Source organism: Callorhinus ursinus, unplaced genomic scaffold (assembly GCF_003265705.2).
Source record: "Callorhinus ursinus isolate GAN/ISIS: 27379988/994484 unplaced genomic scaffold, GSC_fseal_2.0 scaffold1, whole genome shotgun sequence".
Taxonomy (NCBI): domain Eukaryota; kingdom Metazoa; phylum Chordata; class Mammalia; order Carnivora; family Otariidae; genus Callorhinus; species Callorhinus ursinus.
Genome location: NW_027397063.1, coordinates 57,297,558 through 57,317,582, shown reverse-complemented (window position 1 = coordinate 57,317,582; position 20,025 = coordinate 57,297,558). Strand labels below are relative to the sequence as shown.

General features: G+C 36.5%; 1 protein-coding gene and 1 long non-coding RNA gene across 9 annotated transcripts in view; one reads left to right on the top strand and one right to left on the bottom strand.

Moving 5' to 3' along the window:
- The window catches only part of STXBP5L (syntaxin binding protein 5L), a 404,049-nt gene that overhangs the window by 34,077 nt on the left and 349,947 nt on the right, over positions 1-20,025 (bottom strand). For 5 of the 8 annotated variants that reach the window (XM_073894175.1, XM_073894170.1, XM_073894178.1 and 2 more), the window contains one exon: positions 2,900-3,043. The exons of the other annotated variants lie outside the window; for them this stretch is intronic. In XM_073894175.1, the coding sequence (XP_073750276.1) occupies positions 2,900-3,043 (144 nt within the window). The remainder of the gene's footprint in view (positions 1-2,899; positions 3,044-20,025) is intronic. 8 annotated transcript variants of the gene reach the window in all.
- LOC141373020 (uncharacterized) overlaps positions 1-20,025 on the top strand; it is a 185,430-nt gene that overhangs the window by 16,528 nt on the left and 148,877 nt on the right. The window lies entirely within an intron of this gene.

Genomic DNA, 20,025 nt, shown 5'->3' with positions numbered 1-20,025 from the left:
TGCTGCATTCCAAAGATTTTGAACAATTGTTTTTTTCATTTTCATTTGTTTCCATGAACTTTTTAAATTCTTCTTTAATTTCCTGGTTAACCCATTTATTCTTTAGTAGGCTGATCTTTAGCCTGCATGTATTTGAGTTCTCTCTGACTTTCCTCTTGTGATTGAGTTCTAGTTTCAAAGCATTGGGGTCTGAAAATATGCAGGGAATGATCCCAATCTTTTGGTACTAGTTGAGACCTGCTTTGTGACCTAGGATGTGATCTATTCTGGAGAATATTCCATGGGCACTAGAGAAGAATGTGTATTCTGTTGCTTTGGGATGGAATGTTCTGAGTATATCTGTGAAGTCCATTAGGTCCAGTGTGTCATTTAAAGTCTTTATTTCCTTGTTGATTTTTATGTTAAAGTCCCCCACTATTATTGTATTGTTGTCGATGTGTTTCTTTGCTTTTATTATTAATTGGCTTATATAATTGGCTACCCCCATGTTAGGGGCATAGATATTTACAATTGTTAGATCTTCTTGTTGGATAGACCCTTTACGTATGATATAATGTCCTTCCTCATCTCTTATTATAGTCTTTGGTTTAAAATCTAATTTGTCTGAATATAACGATTGCAACCCTAGCTCTCTTTTGGTGTCCATTAGCATGGTAAATCATTTTCCACCCCCTCACCTTCAATCTGGGGGTGTCTTTGGGTCTAAAATGAGTCTCTTGCAGACAGCATATCAATAGATCTTGTTTTTTAATTCAATCTGATACCCTGTGTCTTTTGATTGGGGCATTTAGCCCATTTATATTCAGGGTACCTATTGAAAGATATGAATTTAGTGCCATTGTATTGCCTGTAAGGTGACTGTTAGTGTATATTGTCTGTGTTCTTTTCTGGTCTATGTTGCTTTCAGGCTCTCTCTTTGCTTAGAGGACTCCTTTCAATATTTCTTATAGGGCTGGTTTTGTGTTTGCAAATTCCTTTAGTTTTTGTTTGTCCTGGAAGTTTTTTATCTCTCCTTCTATTTTCAATGACAGCCTAGCTGGATATAGTATTCTTGGCTGCATATTTTTCTCATTTAGTGCTCTGAATATATCATGCCAGTCCTTTCTGGCCTGCCAGGTCTCTGTGGATAGGTCTGTTGCCAATCTAATGTTTCTACCACTAGGTTACAGATCTCTTCTCCCAAGCTGCTTTCAGGATTTTCTCTTTGTCTCTGAGACTCGTAAGTTTTACTATTAGATGTCGGGGTGTTGACCTATTTTTATTGATTTTTGAGGGGGGTTCTCTGTGCCTCCTGGATTTTGATGCCCATTTCCTTCCTCAAATTAGGGAAGTTCTCTGCTATAATTTGCTCCAATATACCTTCTGCCCCTCTCTCTTTCTTCTTCTTCTGGGATTCCAATTATTCTAATATTGTTTCATCTTATGGTATCACTTATCTCTTGAATTCTGCCCTCGTGATCCAGTAGTTGTTTATCTCTCTTTTTCTCAGCTTCTTTATTTTCCATCATTTGGTATTCTATATCACTAATTCTCTCTTCTGCCTCATTTATCCTAGCAGTTAGAGCCTCCATTTTTTATTGCACCTCATTAATAGTCTTTTTGATTTTGACTTGGTTAGATTTTAGTTCCTTTATTTCTCCAGAAAGGGTTTCTCTAATAACTTCCATGCTTTTTTCAAGCCCAACTAGTATCTTTAAAATCGTCATTCTGAACTCTAGTTCCAACATCTTACTAATGTCTGTATTGATTAGGTCCCTGGCAGTTGGTACCATTCTTTTTTTTGAGGTGATTTTTTCCATCTTGTCATTTTGTCCAGAGGAGAATAGATGACAAAATGCTAAGAGCATAACAACGACCCCAGAAAAATATACACCAAACAATCAGAAGAGATCTGAAACCGGGGGAAAAGAAAGGGAAAGAAAGAAAAAAGAAAAAAAAAGAAAAAGATAAAGATAAAAACAAAACAGAATATGATCAAGTATGATCAGGCTGGTGCATAGATCAGTGCCACACACTAGATTTTGGGCGTATTTTGGTCTGTTAGAAGAAAGTGCCTCCCAAAATTTTAAAGAAAGAAAAACTTATATATGTAGAAAAATAAGGGTTAATACGATGAATGGACGGAATACAACTGTAAAGATGAAAATTATAAAAATTTTATAAAAGGAATTGATAAGATAAGAAGTTGTTTGAAAAAAGAAAGAAGAGGATTTAAAAAAAAAAGAAAAAAGAGGGAGAGAATGTGATCAGGCAGGAGACTAGAACAAAGCCATACACTAGAGATTTAGGGTATATTTTGGTCTGTTAGAAGAAACTGTATCCCAAAATTTTAAGGAGAGAACAACTAATATATATATACACCAAAAATAAGGATAACTACTATGAAGGGATAGAATATGACTCTAAAAATGAAAATAAAGAAAACTTTAAAAAAGGGATTGAAAAGATGTTGATTGAAAAAGGGAAAAAGAAAAATAAAAAAAATTAACTTTGAAAGACTAAGAATCATGGGGAAAAAGCCATAAATTCTATGTGCAGTATTCCCCTAGCGCTGGAGTTCTGCCATTCTCATTGATCGGTAAACTAGGTCTTGGCTGGCTGTTCTTGCTGATCTTCTGGGAGAGGGGCCTATTGCCGTGGTTTCCAAATGTCTTTGCCAGAGGCAGAATTGTCCTGCCCTTGTTGGGTCGGGCTAAGTAATCTGCTTGGGTTTGCTCTCGGGAGCTTTTATTCCCTGCAAGCTTTCTGTACAGCTTTGGAGGACAAGAGTGAAAATGGCGGCCTCCCAATCTCTGCCCCGGAGGGCCGAGAACTCAGGGCCCCGCTCCTCAGGGAGCCCCCAGAGAAAAGCAGTCAATCACTCCCATCTCCCTGGTCTCTGACCACACTCCGTGCTCACCTGGGCTGTGACCGAGCATTTGTATCTCTGGCACCCGACCCCATCTGGAGTCTCCAAACCCAGCAGATCCGTGTGGTGTGCTCCCGCACCGCTCCTCCCAGGGGAGGAAGGGGAGTCTACCCGGATCTGCTGCTTGTTGGGTCCCTGCTGGAAGAGAAGTGGCCCGGTTGTGCTGCGGATCACAGTTTATGGCAACCCCGCACTCAGATCCCACTCCTTGGCTCTGTCTTTGCAGCCAGCTTCCCCGCTCCAATAACTAGGAGCTCTGCCACACTCAGGCACCTCTGGTCTTTCTGTGATCCTGAGGGTCCTGAGACCACACTGTCCCAGTGAGGGTTCCACCCCTTACTTAGCCACTGGAGCGACGCCCCTCAGCGGAGCAGACTTCTAAAAGTTCTGAATTTGTGCTCCTCAGCTCTATCACTTGCCAGTAGCATCTGACAGAGGCCCCCTCCCCCGTTGTCTATCTTCCTGAATATCGCCTTGAATTCACTTCTCTGCATGTCCTACTCCAGAACATGGTTGCTTTTCTATTCAGAGAGTTGCTGCTATTCTTTTCTTCGATCTCCTGTTGAGTTCTAGGTGTTCAGAATGGTTTGATCCCTCTCTAGCTGAATTCCTGGGACCAGACGAAATTTAGGTCTCCTAGTCCTCCGCCATCCTGCTCCGCTGCCCATTTTTCTTTAAAGTAGGCTATACACCCAACATGGGGCTTGAACTCAGAAGCCTTAGATCAAGAGTTACATGCTGTGCAGACTGAGCCAGCCAAGCACTCCCATATGCCCATTTTTTAATCTGATTATTTTTTGCTATTGAATTGTATAAATCCTTTATATTTATTGGGTATTATTATTAGATTTTGGACCATCCTTTCATTCCTGGAATAAATACCACTTTATCATAAGATCCTTTTAATATATTGTTGAATTTGGCTTGCTAATATTTTGTTGAGGATTTTTACATCAATGTGCATCAGAAATATTATAATTTTCTTTTTTTGTAGTGTCCTTGAAAAATGAGTATGGCAGTTATCCTTACTCTTTGATGGTTTGGAAAAAAATGTGAGAAAGATTGGTATTAATTCTTTAGATGTTCGGTAGAAATCAGCAATGAAGCCATCTGGTCCTAGACTTTTGTTTGTTGGGAGGTTTTTAATTAATGACTCAATCTCCTTGCGAGTAATTGGTCTGTTCAGGTTTTCTATTACTTCATGATTGTCTTGGTAGGTTGTATTTTTCTAGGAATTTATCTATTTTGAGATTCTCCAATATTTTGGCATAGTCTTTTATGATCCTTTGTGTTTCTGTGGTATCAGTTGTAATGTCTCTTCTTTCACTTTTGATTTTTCAGTCTTGGGGAATCTGGCCAAAGGTTTGTCTATTTTGTGTATCTTTTTTAAAAATCAGATCTTAGTTTCATTAATCTTTTTGATTGTGTTTTTAGTCTCTTTTGTTTATTTCTGCTTTGATCTTTATTTCCTTTCTTCCACTAATTTTGGGCTTCATTTTTCCTTTCTCTAGTTCCTTGAGATATAAAGTTAGGTTGTTTAAGATCTTCTTGTTTCTTGAAGGGGAGCTACGATGGTGGCATAGTAGGAGAACCCTAGGCTTGCCTCCTCCCTGAAACAGCTAGATAACTATCAAATCATTCTGAATACTCAAGAATTTCACCTGAGAACTGGTAGAACAATCTACACAACTAGAGGGAGAGAAGAAGCCATTTTGAGGAAAGTAGGAAGTGCTGAGACAGGATTTGGGGGAGAAACAGATGACAGGTGCTGTGGAAGGGAAGGAGCCCTGGTCATGGAGAAAGGTGAGAGAGGGTAGAACACACAGGAATATGCATAAGAACACTTCTCCAAAGCCACTGGCTGGGGGAGTGAAGGGGGCTGAATTTTGTGAGTGTTTTCAACCAAGGGGGCTCAAAGACTGGAGTTTTGGAAGTCCGTGGGTTTGGCTGGGAAGGAGACCTGAGGATGCTACACTACTCCTAGGTCAGAGGCAGGCAAACAACCCTGGGGCAGACTGTGCATTCCGATGATTGCCTAAGGGGCAAGGGAGAGACTGTTCATTCTTTTTGGAATACATCTGTGAGAGGTAGCATTGCCCCTCTGGGGGCAAAAGATCTGGCAGGCACCATTTTCCTTCCCTGCCTCTCAGCCTAGGTGCAGAGACACCTGTTGAGGGCTACTACCTGGGACACTGGCTTTTTAGCTTGCTTGTACCCAATCCGGTATTCCTGTGCTTTGGGGTGACAGATCTTCTGAGTCAAACCTGCAACAGTATCAGTCCCAGCACAGCAATAACCTTTCCTAGAGGACCAACACAGGTCCCTGACACATCAAGTACCTGAAGTTTGGAACTTTAATTGTCAGCAGACCTGAATAAGGTAGAGTCCAAGGCTAACAATGCTGTTCCAGGCAGGCAAGTGACCCAGAGACAGTGTGAAATCAGTGATCTGAAAAATGCCTGTGAAACATGATGGGAAACTATTCCTTCCCCTGAAAGTGCTTCCCAGAGAGAAGCAAGCATGGACCACCCCCCCCGCCCCCTCCAGGGACAAAGGAGCCAGCAGGTGCCATTTCTGTCCCCTACCCCTCAGCATAAACTAACTTCAGTAAGCAGCACAGTGCCAACAGTGACAGCATGAACCACTTACACCAACCCTGCAACCCTGCACTCGGCTAGTAATGCTTTTCTCAGGCAACTGTGCCTGAGGACCAGCACAGCTGCCTCCCCACCCCCGATAGCCCTCAGGTCTACTGACCATAGTATTCTGCAAAACTTCAGCTCTAGTGGAAATAGCATCAGGATTCTTTCAACCAGCAGACCAGAGCACACCTAGTTAAAACTCGCCGCACTCTGGACAAGGTCAAAACACTCCCTACTGCAGGCAAGGAGAAACTCTGCAGAGGACTGACCTTGGGGAAAGAGCAGCCAAAACACAGCAGCACAGTCCATGCAGCACACACCAGAGACACTTCCTGAAGCGCCAGGCCCTGGACATTATACGATCTCTTCTTCATAAAACCTTTACTCTCAGAAGCAGGGAACATAACGGGCTTTCCTAACACAGAAGACGACAGAGACCTAGAGAAAATGCCAAGATGGAGGAATTCATCCCAAAAGAAAGAACAAGAAAAGGTCACAGCCAGGGATCTAATAAAAACAGATATAAGTAATATGCGTGATCCAGAATGTTTTTTTTTGGGTGCTGAGTTTGATAAGTTCTGTATAGATTTTGGATACTAATCCTTTATCAGATATGTCATTTACAAATATGTTCTCCCATTCTGAAGGTTAGTTTTCAATTTTGTTTCCTTTGCTGTGCAGAAGCTTTTTACCTTGTGAAGTCCCAATAGTTCATTTTTGCCTTTGTTTCCCTTGCCTCCGGAGACATATCTAGTAAGAAGTTGCTATGGTTGATGTCACAGAGGTTATCCCCTGTGTTCTCCTCCATAATTTTGATGGTTTACTGTCTCACATTTAGGTCTTACATCCATTTGAATTTATTTTTGTATATGGTGTAAGAAAGTGGTTCAATTGCATTCTTCTGCATGTGGCTGTTCAGTTTTCCCAAAACCATTTGTTGAAGAGACAGTCTTTTTTTTCCATTGGATAGTCTATCCTGCTTTATCTAAGATTAGTTGATCACATAGTTGTGGGTCCATTTCTGGGTTTTCTATTCGGTTCCATTTATCTATGTGTGTTTTTGTGCCAGTGCCATACTGTATTGATGACTACAGCTTTGTAATATAGTTTAAAGGCTGGACTTGTGAGGCATGCAGTTTTTTCTTTTTCAAGATTGCTTTGGCTATTTTGTCTAGTTGTTTTAGGATTTTTTTCTTTATATTTTGGAAATTTAACTATGATAGGTCTTGGTGTTGGGCCTGCTTTTGTTGATTTTGATGGGCATTCTCTGTGCCTCCTGGATTTAGATGTCTGTTTCTTTCCCCAGATTAGGGAAGTTTTCAGCCATAATATCCTGAAATAAACTTCTGCACCTTTTTCTCTCTCTCCTTCTTCTGGGACTCATATAATACAAGTGTTATTATGTTTGATGGAGTCACTGAGTTCCCTAAATCTACTTTCATGATCCAAGATTTTTCTTTCTCTCTTTTGTTTGGCTTCATTATTTTCCATAGTTCTATCTTCTTTATAATTTGTTTGTTCTTTTGCTTCTTCCATCCTTGTGGTCAGTACAACCAGTCGGTTTTGAATCTCAGAGATTACATTTTTCATTTTGGCCTGATTGTTTTTTTTAGCTCTTTTGTCTCTGCAGTAAGGGTGTCTGTCCCTGAGGTCTTCCATGGTTTTCTCAAGCCCAGCCAGTATCCTTATGATAGTGGCTTTAAATTCTGGATCAGGCATATTACTTATATCTGTTTTTATTAGATCCCTGGCTGTGGAAAACTCCTCAGCAATAAAAAGAAATGAGTTTTCCACTGTATGGATATGGCATAATTTGTTTAACATTCACTCATTGATGGATATTTGGGATGTTTCTTGTCATCAATTATTTTTTAAAGAAATTTAAAAACTAAATAATCTGTTTTATTTACCCACATATTTACCATTTCCAGGGCTCTTCATTCCTCTGTGTAAATCTCGATTTTCCTCTATATTATTTTTCCTTCTTTCATAAGGACTTCTTAAAATGTTTCTTGCAGAGCTGAATTTTTAGTTCTGGATCTTTTCAGCTTTTGTATGTCTGTAAAAGTATTTATTTCACCTTCATGTTTAATGGTATTTTGTTTAGTAGAGAATTCTAGAATTGACACTTTTTTCGGTACTTAAAATTTTTTCTTCCACTGTCTTCTAGCTTTATAAGTCTGCTGTTATTCTTACATTTGTTACTGTATATGATAATATATCTTTCCCTCCCTTCTGGCTTTTCTTTTTTTTTTTTTTTTTAAAGAATTTCAATTATGATGTGCTTTGGTGTAGTTTTCATCATGTTTCTTATGCTTGAAGTTCATTAACCTCCTTGGATTTGTGGATTTACAGTGTTCATCAAATTAGGAAGATTTCTGGCATGACTTATTCAAACATTTTTCCTGTCCCATCCTTTCTTTCTTCTTCTGAGACTCCTATTGTATGTGTATTAGGTAACTTGAAGTTAAACGATAGATCACTAATTCTCCATTCACTTATTTTGGTCTTTTTTATTCCTTTGTTTCATTTTGGAAAGTACAAATTTGAGTTCAGTAATGTTTTCTTTTTCATTGTCTATTCTCCTGTTTGTCCCATCTAGTGTATATTGCATGTAATCTCATAAATTATATTTTTCATTTCTTTAAAAGTTCAGTTTGAATTTTTTTGGTATTTTCCACGTCTCTTCTTAACATGCTTGTGCTTTCTTCTATCTCCTTTAATATATGGAGTATATTTATGATAGTTGATTTAATGTCCTTGTCTACTGAATTTATCCTATGTATCACTTCTGGATTAGTTTCTGTTGACTGATATCTTCTCTTCATCATGGGCTGTATTTTCCTGTTGATATGGCATCATTGCCTGGAAGCCAGACATTGTGAATCTTATTTTATTAGGTGCCATTTTGTTTTTATTCTTAAGATATGCTTGAACTTTGTTCCAAGGCACAATAATGCTTCTTCAAAACCACACCAAGTTGCCAAAAAGTGTATAGGGTAGCAGTGTAGCTTATGGATAAGTGAAATGAATGATGATTGATTCAAGAAATAGGGAGAAATTAGGAATGCTTTGTTATCATAAGGTACTTGCACTTCCCATTAAGCAATATAATGTTATTTTAAACTGGACTTAGATCAGTTGTAAATGTATATTGCAAACTCTAGGGTAACCACTAAAAAAATAAAAAAAAGAGAAATATAACTGATATGCTAAGAAGGGGAAAAGGAATCATATATAAAATGCCCACTTTAAAACAAAAAATCAGAAAAAAGTAAAAAGAAAATAGGAACAAAGAACAAGGGTAATGAATAGAAAACAGTAAGGACCATGGTAGATACTAATCGAACTGTATTTTCACTTTAAATGTGCATGTTCTAAATAAACCAAGAGATTATCAGAGTAGTTCAAAAAACAAGATCCAATTATATGTTGTCTACAAGAAACCCAATTTAAGTATAAATGCATAGATTGATTAAAAGTAAAGGGATAATGTAAGACATACTATGCTAACATTAATCAAAAAATTAATAATACATATGTATCTAGGCAGTTGCTTCAGGATGGTGGAGAACATGGTAATACCAATGAACTCCATAAGCACTGGCTCACTGCCACACTTCATTTGTTATGAAATTAATTTCTTGATCCTGTGGGCATTACCATGATGGTGGATAAGGTATGCTTTAAGTCCTTGGATGATAATTTTAGCAGAAACATTCTATACAGGGAAGGCAGATCCATATCCAGAATAGTATTTATTCCAGTAAGAACAACATCTTTCCCCTTCATGATGAAAATGTCCAATGTAACCAACCTGCCACCAGGGAATGGTGCCAAATTGAAGAAAGTATTGGTTTCTGCTGCTGTCATATTGGGCACTCAGCAGTGGTTGTAGCCAGATCACTCTTAGCAAGTGAAAATCCATGTTGCTCAGCCCATGCATAACCTCCATTCCTATCACCATCGTTACTTTGTTCATGAGCCCATTAGGTGGTGAGAGGGTTGACTGGGAAAGAGGCCAACTGGTATCCACAGAATGGGTTGTTCTACGAACTTGATTGTTAAAATTTTCCTCTGCCGAGGTTACCCTTTGGTGAGCATTCATATGGGACAAAACTTTTCTATATACTAGCTATAGAATTTGAAATTAAAACCAGTAACATTTACATTGGCACCCTCAAAAATAAAGTACTTAGGTATAAATCTAACAAAGCATTTATGAGATTTATGAGGAAAACTACAGATCTACAAAAAAAATTTCTTCACTGATGAAAGAAACTGAAGAGCAAATAAAAAATTCTGTGTTCATGGGTAGGAGGACTCAATATTGTCAAGGTGTCAGTTCCTCCCAACTTGATCTATAGATTCAACACAGTCTCAATCAAAATCCCAGCAGGTTATTTTGCGGATATTGACAGACTGATTGTAAAGTTATATAGAGAGGCAAAAGACTGGGAATAATAATATTTAAAGAGGAGAACAGTGTCAAAGGACTGGTGCTACCTAACTATAAGACTTACCATAAAGCTAAAGTAATGAGGACAGTATGGTATTGGTGACAAAATAGACAAATAGATCAATGAGGAACAGAGTAGAAAGTGCAGAAATAGATCCACAGATATGTAGTCAACTGATCTTTGACAAAGGAGCAAAGGAAATACAATGGAGCAAAGACAGTCTTGACAAATTATGCTAGAAGAACTGAAACTCACATGCAAAAGAAATGAATCTAGGCACAAACAGTACACCCTTCAGAAAAACTTAACTCAAAATGAATCATAGACCTAAATGTAAACACAAAACTAGAAAATGACCAAAAGAAAATATAAAATCTAGATGACCTTGGATTTGATAAGGACTTTTTAGATAAAACATAATAAGCAGGATCCATGAAAGAAAAAATTGATAAGTTGGGCCTTGTTAAAATTAGAAACTTCTGCTCTGTGAAACATACTATCAAGAGAATGAGAAGATGACACAGACTGGGAGAAAACAATTGCAAAAGATACATCTGATAAAGTTTTTTTTTTTAAAGATTTATTTATTTATTTTAGAGAGAGAGAGCATGAACAGGAGGGGCAGATGGAAAGGGAGAGAGAATCTCAAGGAGACTCCCTGCTGAGGGCAGAGCCTGACACAGGGCTCGAACTCACGATCCTGAGATCATGACCTGCACCAAAACCAAGAACCAGATGCTTAACTGACTGCACACTTAGGTGCCTCAAGATACATCTGATAAAGGACTGTTATCCAAAATACACAAAGAACACTTAAAGCTCAGCAGTAAGAAAATAAACAACCCAACTAAAAACTGGGCAAAAGATGTGAACAGATACTACACCAAAGAAGATGGACAAATGGCAAATAAGCATATGAAAATATTTAAAATTGCAAATTAAAACAACAAGAAACAACTATATACCTAGTAGAAGGACAAAAAATCTCAGACACTGTCAACACCAAATGCTAGAATGAATTTGGAACAACAGGAACTCTCATTGTTAGGGGATGCAAAAATTATACATTGTCACATTGGAAGACAGTTTGTCAGTTTCCTAAAGTAAACATACTCCTACCATATGATTCAGCAATCATGCTCCTTGGTATTTACCCCTCAAAACAAAAAGTTATGTCCATATAAAAACCTGCACATGAATGTTTATAGCAGCTTTATCCATTAATTGCCAAAACCTGGAAGCAACCAAGATGTCCTTCAGTAGATGAATGGATAAGTTGTGATATATCCAGACAATGAAATATTCTAAAAAGAAATGAGCAATGAAGCTACAAAAAAAATACAGAGGAACTTTAAATACATATCACTAAGTGAAAGAAGTCAATCTGAAAAGGCTACATACTGTATGATTTCAACTGTATGACAATTTGGAAAAGGCAAACTATGAAGACAGCAAAAACAAAACAAAACAAAACAAAACAAAAAAAACAGTGCTTGCCAGGGTTTAAGGGGGAGGGAGTGATGAATAGGCTGACACAGATTTTTAGAGCAGTAGTATTCTGTATTATAATGTATTATACTGTAATGATCGATATGCTTGGTGTTTTGACCTATATATGATGTCACATGAGCCCTACTGTAAACTATGAATTCTGGGTGATAATGATGTATTAATGTAAGTTTGTCAGTGGTAACAAATGTATCACTCTCATGGAGGCTGTTAATAGTGGGGGAGGCTGTGAGTGTGTAGACAGGGGTATATGGAAACTCTACTTCCCACTCAGTTTTGCTGAAACCTAAGATTGCTTTAAAACATAAAGTATATTAAACTTATGTCCAGCCTGTTTTTTACAGTGGTTGTATCATTTTGGATTTTACCAGCAGAGTAAGAGAGTTCAGTTGATCAGTGTTATCCTCACCATCAGCTACTTTTGCCAGTATTTTTTATTTTAATTAATCTAATGGGTACTTATTTAGTTGTAGTCCATTGTTGTTTTAATTTGTATTCCTCTAGTGGCTAGTGATGTTGACTATCTTTTCATGTGCTTATTTGCCATCTGTATATCCTCTTTGGTAAAGAGTCTATTCAAGTAGTTTGCCCATTTTTTTTAAAAATAAATGTTTTATTTTGGAATAATTTTAGATTTAGAGGAAAGTTGCAAAGATAATACATAAATTTCTCACCTTGGTACATTACTATTAACTAAATTCTAGACTTTATTTCACTAGTTCTTTGAAATGTTTTTTTCCTATATTTTTGATTGAAGTGAAAATCATATAATATAGAATCAACCATTTAAAATGTACAATTTAGTGGTATTTACATTCACAGTGTTGTGTAACCACCACCACTATATAATTCACATTTTTATCACCACAAAGAATAGCACTGACTCATTAAGCAGTTACTGCCCATTCTCTTCCTCAGCCACTGGTGACCATCAATCTGCTTTCTGCTTCTAGGGACTTAACTCTTCTGGATATTTCATATAAATGGAATCATACAATTTGTGGCCTTTTATGTATGGCTTCTTTCACTTCATATAATGTTTCTGAGGTTCATCCATATTGTAGCATGGATCAGTACTTCTTTTTTAATAAAATATTTTTAAATTGTAAAATACACATAAAATTTACCATCTTAACCATTTTTCAAGTGTACAGTTCACTGGTAGTAAGTACATTCATACTGTTTTGCAACCATTACCACCAGCCATCTCCAGAATTCATCTTGTAAAAATGAATTCATTATTCATTAAACAATAACTCCTCATTTCCTTCTCTCCCAGCCCCTGACAGCCACCATTCTACTTTCTCTATGCATTTGACTACTCTGGGTGCCTCATATAATTGGAATCATATAATTTTTGTGTCTTTTTATTGCTGGTTTATTTTACCTAGCATAATGACCTCAAAGTTCATGCATTTTGTAGCATGTGTCAGAATTTCCTTCCTTTTAAAATCTGAATTCATTCCACTCTATGTATATTCCATGTTTTGCTTATCCATTCACCCATTGATGGACACTTGAGTTGCTTCCACATGTTAGTTATTGCCAATAATGCTGTTATGAACATGTGTGTACAAATATCTCTTTGAGACTCTGCTTTCAATTCTTTTTGGCATATACCCAGAAATAGATTAGCTAGATCATGTAATAATTCTAATAATTTTAATTTTTTGAGGAACCACCATGTGTTTTCCATAGCAGCTAAACCATTTCACATTACTACCAGCAGTGAACAAGTGTTCCAATATCTACATATCCTTGTTAACACTTGTTATTTTCTGTTATTATTATTATTAATGGTAACCATCACCTATTGGGTATGAGGTGGTATCTCAGTGTGGTTTTGATTTGCATTTCCCTAATGATTAGGGATGTTGAGCATCTTTTCAAGTGCTTATTGTCCATCTTTATATCTCCTTTGGAGAAATGTCTGTCTTTTGCTCATTTTTGAATTTTGTTGTGGAACTTTAGGAGTTCTCTGTATATCCTGGGTAGTAGACCCTTAGATGATTTGCAGATATTTCTCTGTAGTCTGTCTTTTCACTTTCTAAATAATATCCTGTGAAGTGGCAAAGTTTTAAATTTTGATGAAGGCCAATTTACCATTTTTTTTCTCGTTGCTTATATTTTGGTGTCCTAAGAAACCACTGCCAAAGTCAAGGTCATTAAGATTTCCCCTATGCTCTCTTCTAAGAGTTTTATAGTTTAGCTCTTAAAGTTAAGTCATTGATCCATTTTTGTATGTAACGTGGGGTAATGGTCCACCTTCATTCTTTCGCATGTCAATTTCTAGTTGTCTTAGTACCATTTGTTGAAGAGACTACTTTTTACACCATAGAATTGTCCTGGCAACTTGTTGAAAATCAACTGATCATAGATGTATGGTTTTATTTCTGAACTCTCAGTTTTATTCCATTGGTATATATGTCTATCCCTATGCTGGTAACACTGTTTTGATTATTATAGATATGGGAGAAGTTTTGATATTGGGAAGTGTGATTCTTCCAACTTTCTTCTTTTTCAATACCGTTTCAGCTATTCTTCAGCATTTCCACACAAATTTCAGCATAATCTTTTCCATTTTGCAAAAAAGGTTACTGGTATTTTGGTAGGGTCTGCACTGAATCTATTATATTGTTTTGGATGGTACTAATATTTAAACAATATTAAGCCTTTCAGTCCATGAACAAGTGATACCTTTTCATTTATTTGGGCTTCTTTAATTGCTTTTAGCAATGTTTTATAGTCTTCAGTATACAAATGTTATAACTCTTGGTTAAATTTGTTTCTAGATATTTTATTCTTTTAGAGACTTGTAAGGATTTTTAAATTCTTTTTAAAAATGTTCATTGTTAGTGTATAGAAACACAACTGATTTTGCCTGTTTATGTTATAACCTGCAACTTTGCTGACTTCATTTATTCTAGTTGTTCTTTTGTGGTTTCTTTGGGATTTTATACATACAGGATAATGCTGTCTGTCAGTAGGGTTAGTTTCATTTTTTTTTACATTTTGAATGCCTTTTATTTCTTGCTTAATTTCTCTGGGTAGAACTTCCAGTACAATATAGAAGTGCTAAAAACAGGCATCCTTATCTTATTCTGGATCTTAAGGAGGAAAGTTTTTATCTTTCATTATTGAGTAGGATCTTGTCTGCGGGTTTTTCAGGAATGCCCTTTGTCATTGATTAAGGAAGTTCCCTTCCATTCCTAGTTTTATCATGAAGGGGTATTCAATTTTATAAATGCTTCTTCAGTATCAATTGAGGTGTATCTGTATCATGTTTTTTTCTTTTCTATTGTTGTTTTTACATCTTTTATTTTTGTTTGTTGAACTACCTGTACATTTCTGGGATAAATCCCACTTGTTCATGGTACATAATCCTTTTAATATACTATTGGATTCTGTTTGCAAATATTGTGTTGAATTTTTGCACACATATTCATAAGGGATGTTGGTCTCTAATCCATTGTGGTGTTGTCTAACTTTGAAATTAGGGTGATGTTGGTGTCATAGAATGAATTAGGAAATGTTCCCCCTTCTATTTTTTGGAAGAGTTTGAGAAGGATTGGCATCAATTATTTAAATATTTGGTACAATTCACCAGCCATCTCAACTTTGACCTTCCTTTTTCAGGAAGTTTTTGGGTACTGACTCAATGTCATTACTTATTTTAGCCATGTTGAGATTTTCTTCTTGAGTCAGTTTTGGAAATTCACATGTTTATAGGAATTTGCCTATTTCATTTAGGTTATCTAATGTTGGCATACAATTGTTCAAAGCATTATCCTCCTTTCTCTAAGTTTGATAGCAATGTCCACTTTCATTTTGATTTTAATTGTTTGTGTCTTCTCTCCTTTTTTCTTAGTTTAGGTAAGGGTTTGTTGATTTGTTGATCTTTTCAAAGAACCAACATTTGGTTTTGTTGATTATTGTTTTTGTATTCTCTATTTTGTTTATCTTTAATCTTTATTATTTCCTTACTTCTGTGAGCTTTGGGTTTAACTTGGTCTTTTCTAGTTTGTTGAGGTATAGAGTTCGGTTATTGATTTGGGATCTTACTTCTTTTCAACATAGGCATTTACAGCTATAAATTTCCCTCTGAGCTATGTCTTTGGTGTAAACTATAAATTTTGCTTTTATTTAATGTGTCTCAAAGTATTTCACATTTCACTTGTGATTTTCTCTTTGACCTTTTGGTTGTTTACAAGTGTGCAGTTTAATTTCCAAATTTTGTGAATTTCAGTTTTTACTGATTTCTAGTTTCATCCCATGGGGGCTAATGAAAAAACTTTGCATGATTTTAATCTTTTTAAATTTATTGAGGCTTGGAGGTGACACCGTCTCTTCCTCTACCTCGTGGTGAACCCAAGGACAGGAGCCTCAGATGAAAGAAACTATCATGAACCAAGAGAAACTAGCCAAACTGCAAGCACAAGTGCACATTGGTGGGAAAGGAACTGCTCACTGAAAGAAGGTGGTTCATAGAATGGCTACAGCAGATGATAAAAAAACTTCAGTTCTCCTTAAAGAAGTTAGGGGTAAACAATATCTCTGGTATTGAAGAAGTGAATATGTTCACAAACCAAGGAACAGTGATCTACTTTAACAACCCCAAAATTCAGGCATCGCTGGCAGTGAACACTTTCACCATTACAGGCCATGCTGAGATAAAGCAGCTGACAGCTATGCTATCCAGTATCTTAAACCAACTTGGTGCAGACAATCTGACTAGTTTAAGAAGACTGGCTAAAGCTTTGCCCAAACAATCCTGTGGATGGAAAAGCACCACTTGCTACTGGAGAGGAGGAGGATGATGAAGTTCCAGATCTTGTGGAGAATTTTGATGAAGCTTCCAAGAATGAGGCAAACTGAATTGAATCAATTTCTGAAGAAGATAAAACTTCAAGAAGTTACTGGGAGCTGCTATTTTATATTACGAATGCTTTTTAAAATTTTGTTCATGGATCTGATAAAATCTAGATCTCTAATATTTTTAAGCCCAAGCCCCTTGGACACTGCAGCTCTTTTCAGTTTTTGCTCATACACAATTCATTCTTTACAGCTAATTAAGCTGAAGAAGCCTGGGAATAAAGTTTGAAACAAGGTTAATAATGTTCTTTGCCTAGGGAAAAAAATTTATTGAGGCTTGTTTTGTGGCCTAAAATATGTTCTACCCTCCAAGAATGTTCCATGTGGGGCACCTGGGTGGCTCAGTTGGTTAAGTGTCTGCCTTTGGCTCAGGTCATGATCCCAGAGTCCTGGGATCAAGTCCCCCATCAGGCTTCCTATTCTGCAGAGAGCCTGCTTCTCCCTCTGCCTCTGTGTCTCTCTCCTTCTGTCTTTCATAAATAAATAAATAAAATCTTTAAAAAAAAGAATGTTCCATGTGTACTTGAGAAGAGTATATATTCTATTGTTATGTGGAGTACTCTGTCTGTTAAAGCTAGTTGGCTTATAGCATTATTCAAGTCCTCTATTTCATGTTTGATCTCCTGTCTAGATTTTCTCTCCACCATTGAAAGAAGGTTATTGAATTCTTCAACTATCGTTATATAACTATAATTCTTCCTTCAATTCTGTCAATGTTTGCTTCATATATTTGGGGCTCTCCTGTTTGGTGCACATTTGTTGGCAATTGTTATATCTTCTCACCAAATTGACTCTTTTATGCTTCTTTGTTTCTTGTAACAGTTTTTTATTTAAGGTCTACTTTGGTCTCAGTATTGCCATACAAACTCTCATTTGGTTATTACTTGCATGGAGTCTTTTTCCATCCTTTTAATTTCAGCCTATTTGTGTTTTTTGATCTAAAATGACTCTCTTGTAGATAACATTTAGTTAGAGTATATATTTTTAAATCTATTCTGCCAATCTGTCTTTTAATTGGTGAGTTTAATCCATTTGCATTTGAAGTAATTACTGATAAGGAAGCATTTCTGCTGTTTTTCTATTTGTTTTCCAGAAGTATATCTTTGTTTTTCATGAATTGCTCCAATATTGCCTTCTTTTATGTTTGATTATTTTTTTCCCAGTGTATCTTTTTATTCCCTTCATATTTCCTTTTCTATTTTTTAGTTATTAATGGTTATGCTGGTGATTACAAATTCAAAACAATGCCTTTTGGGAATTGTACCAACTTAGCTTTAATAGCATACAAAACTCTGTTGCTATAATGTCCATCTCCTTCTCTTATATTGTTGTCTTCATATCTTTATTCATTACATGCCCATTAAAGATTTATACCTTTAAATCATGTAGGAAATAAGAAAAAGGAGTTGAAACCCAAAAATATAATAATATTGGCTTTTATATCTACCTATGTAGTTACTTTTACCAGTGTTCTTTATTTCTTTGTATGTCTTCAAGTTACTGTCAAATGTCTTTTCATTTCAGCCTGTAGGACTCCCTTTAGTATTTCTCATAGGGACGGTCTACTCGTGATGAACTCTGTTTTGTTTGTCTGGCAATGTCTTAATTTCTCTTTAATTTTCGAAGGAAAATTTTGCCAGATATGGGAATTCTTTGTTGATACTTTCCCGCCAGCACTAACTATGTTATCCCACTGCCTTCTGGCCTCTTTGGCTTCTAATGTGGATTTGGCTATCAAACTTACTGAGGATTTCTTATTCATGATGAGTCACTTCACTCTTGCTGCTTTAAGATCCTCTTTTTGCAAAGTTTGATTATAATGCATCCAAATGAGTATGTCTTTGAGTTTATTATATTTGGAATTTGAAGAATTTCTTGGATATGTAGCTCATGTCTTTCCTCAAGTTAGAGAAGTTTCCAACTATTATTTCTTCAAATATTGTTTCTTCTCCTTTTTCTCTTCTTTTCTCAAGTATTCCCATAATATGTTGGTATGCTTGATGATGTTTCACAAGTCCCTTAATCTCTATTCATTTTCCTTTGCTTTCTTTTTGCCCTTCTGTGTCAATAATTTCAATTGTACTATCTTCAGGTTGGCCAGTTTCCTCTGTCTATTCAAATCTGGTGTTGAACCTTTCTGGTGAATTTTCCATTTTAGCTATTGTAATTTTAGCTCCAGAATTTCTACTTGGTTCCTTTTTATAATTTCTATTTCTTTACTGATGGTCTCTATTTGTTCACTGTTATCCAAGATTCTTTTTTTAAAAAAAAGACTGATTTATTTGAGAGAGAGAGCATGGAGGGGAGGGGCAGAAGTAGAGGGAGAGAAAGACTCTCAAGCAGACTCCCCACTGAGCAGAGAATTCTATGTGGGGCTCAATCCCAGGACCCTGAGATCATGACCTGAGCCCAAATCAAGAGTTGGATGCTCAACTGAGCCACCTGGATGCCCCCATTGTTATCCAAGATTCTTAACTGGTTTTTCATTTGTGCTTGCTTTAGCTTCATGATTTATTAATCTTTTAAAAAATTAGTTATTTTTTTATCACTCTTTAAGCATCCAAAAAGTCTTATTTTAAAATGTCTTTCTTTTATTATGTTCAGTTAGCCAATGTGTAGTACATATTAGTTTTTGATGTAGTGTTCAATGATTCATTAGTTGTGTATAACACCCAGTGCTCATCTCAACACATGCCCTCCTCAATATCCATCACTCAGCTACCCCATCCTCCCACCCACCTCTCCTCTGAAACCTTCAGTTTGTTTCCTGGAGTCCATAGTCTCTTATGGGTCATCTCCCTCTCTGGTTTCTCCCCCTTCAGTTTTCTCTCCCTTCCCCTATGGTCCTCCATGCTATTCCTTATGTTCCACATATGAGTGAAACCATATAATTGTCTTTCTCTGCCTGACTTATTTCACTTAGCATAATCCCCTCCAGTTCCATCCATGTCGATGCAAATGGTGGGTAGTCATCCTTTCTGATAGCTGAGTAATATTCCACTGTATATATGTACCACATCTTCTTTATCCATTCATCTGTTGAAGGGCATCTTGGCTCCTTACACAGTTTGGCTATTGTGGACATTGCTGCTATGAACATTGGGGTGAAGGTGCCCCTTCTTTTCACTACATCTGTATCTTTGGGGTAAATACCTAGTAGTGCAATTGCTGGGTCCTAGGGTAGCTCTATTTTTAACATCTTAAGGAACCTCCATACTGTTTTCCAGAGTGGCTGTAGCAGCTTGCATTCCCACCAACAGTGTAACAGGGTTCTCCTTTCTCCACATCCTCATCAACATTTGTTGTTTCCTGTTTTGTTAATTTTTGCCATTCTAACTGGTGTAAGGTGGTATCTCAATGTGGTTTTGATTTGTATTTCCCTGATGGCTAGTGATGTTGAACATTTTTTCATGTGTCTGTTAGCCATTTGTATGTCGTCTTTGGAGAAGTGTCTGTTCACGTCTTCTGCCCATTTTTTGACTGGATTATTTGTCTTTCTTTCTTTCTTTCTTTTCTTTCTTTCTTTCTTTCTTTCTTTCTTTCTTTCTTTCTTTCTCTTTTTCTTTCTTTCTTTCTTTCTTTCTCTTTTTCTTTCTTTCTTTCTTTCTTTCTTTCTTTCTTTCTTTCTTTCTTT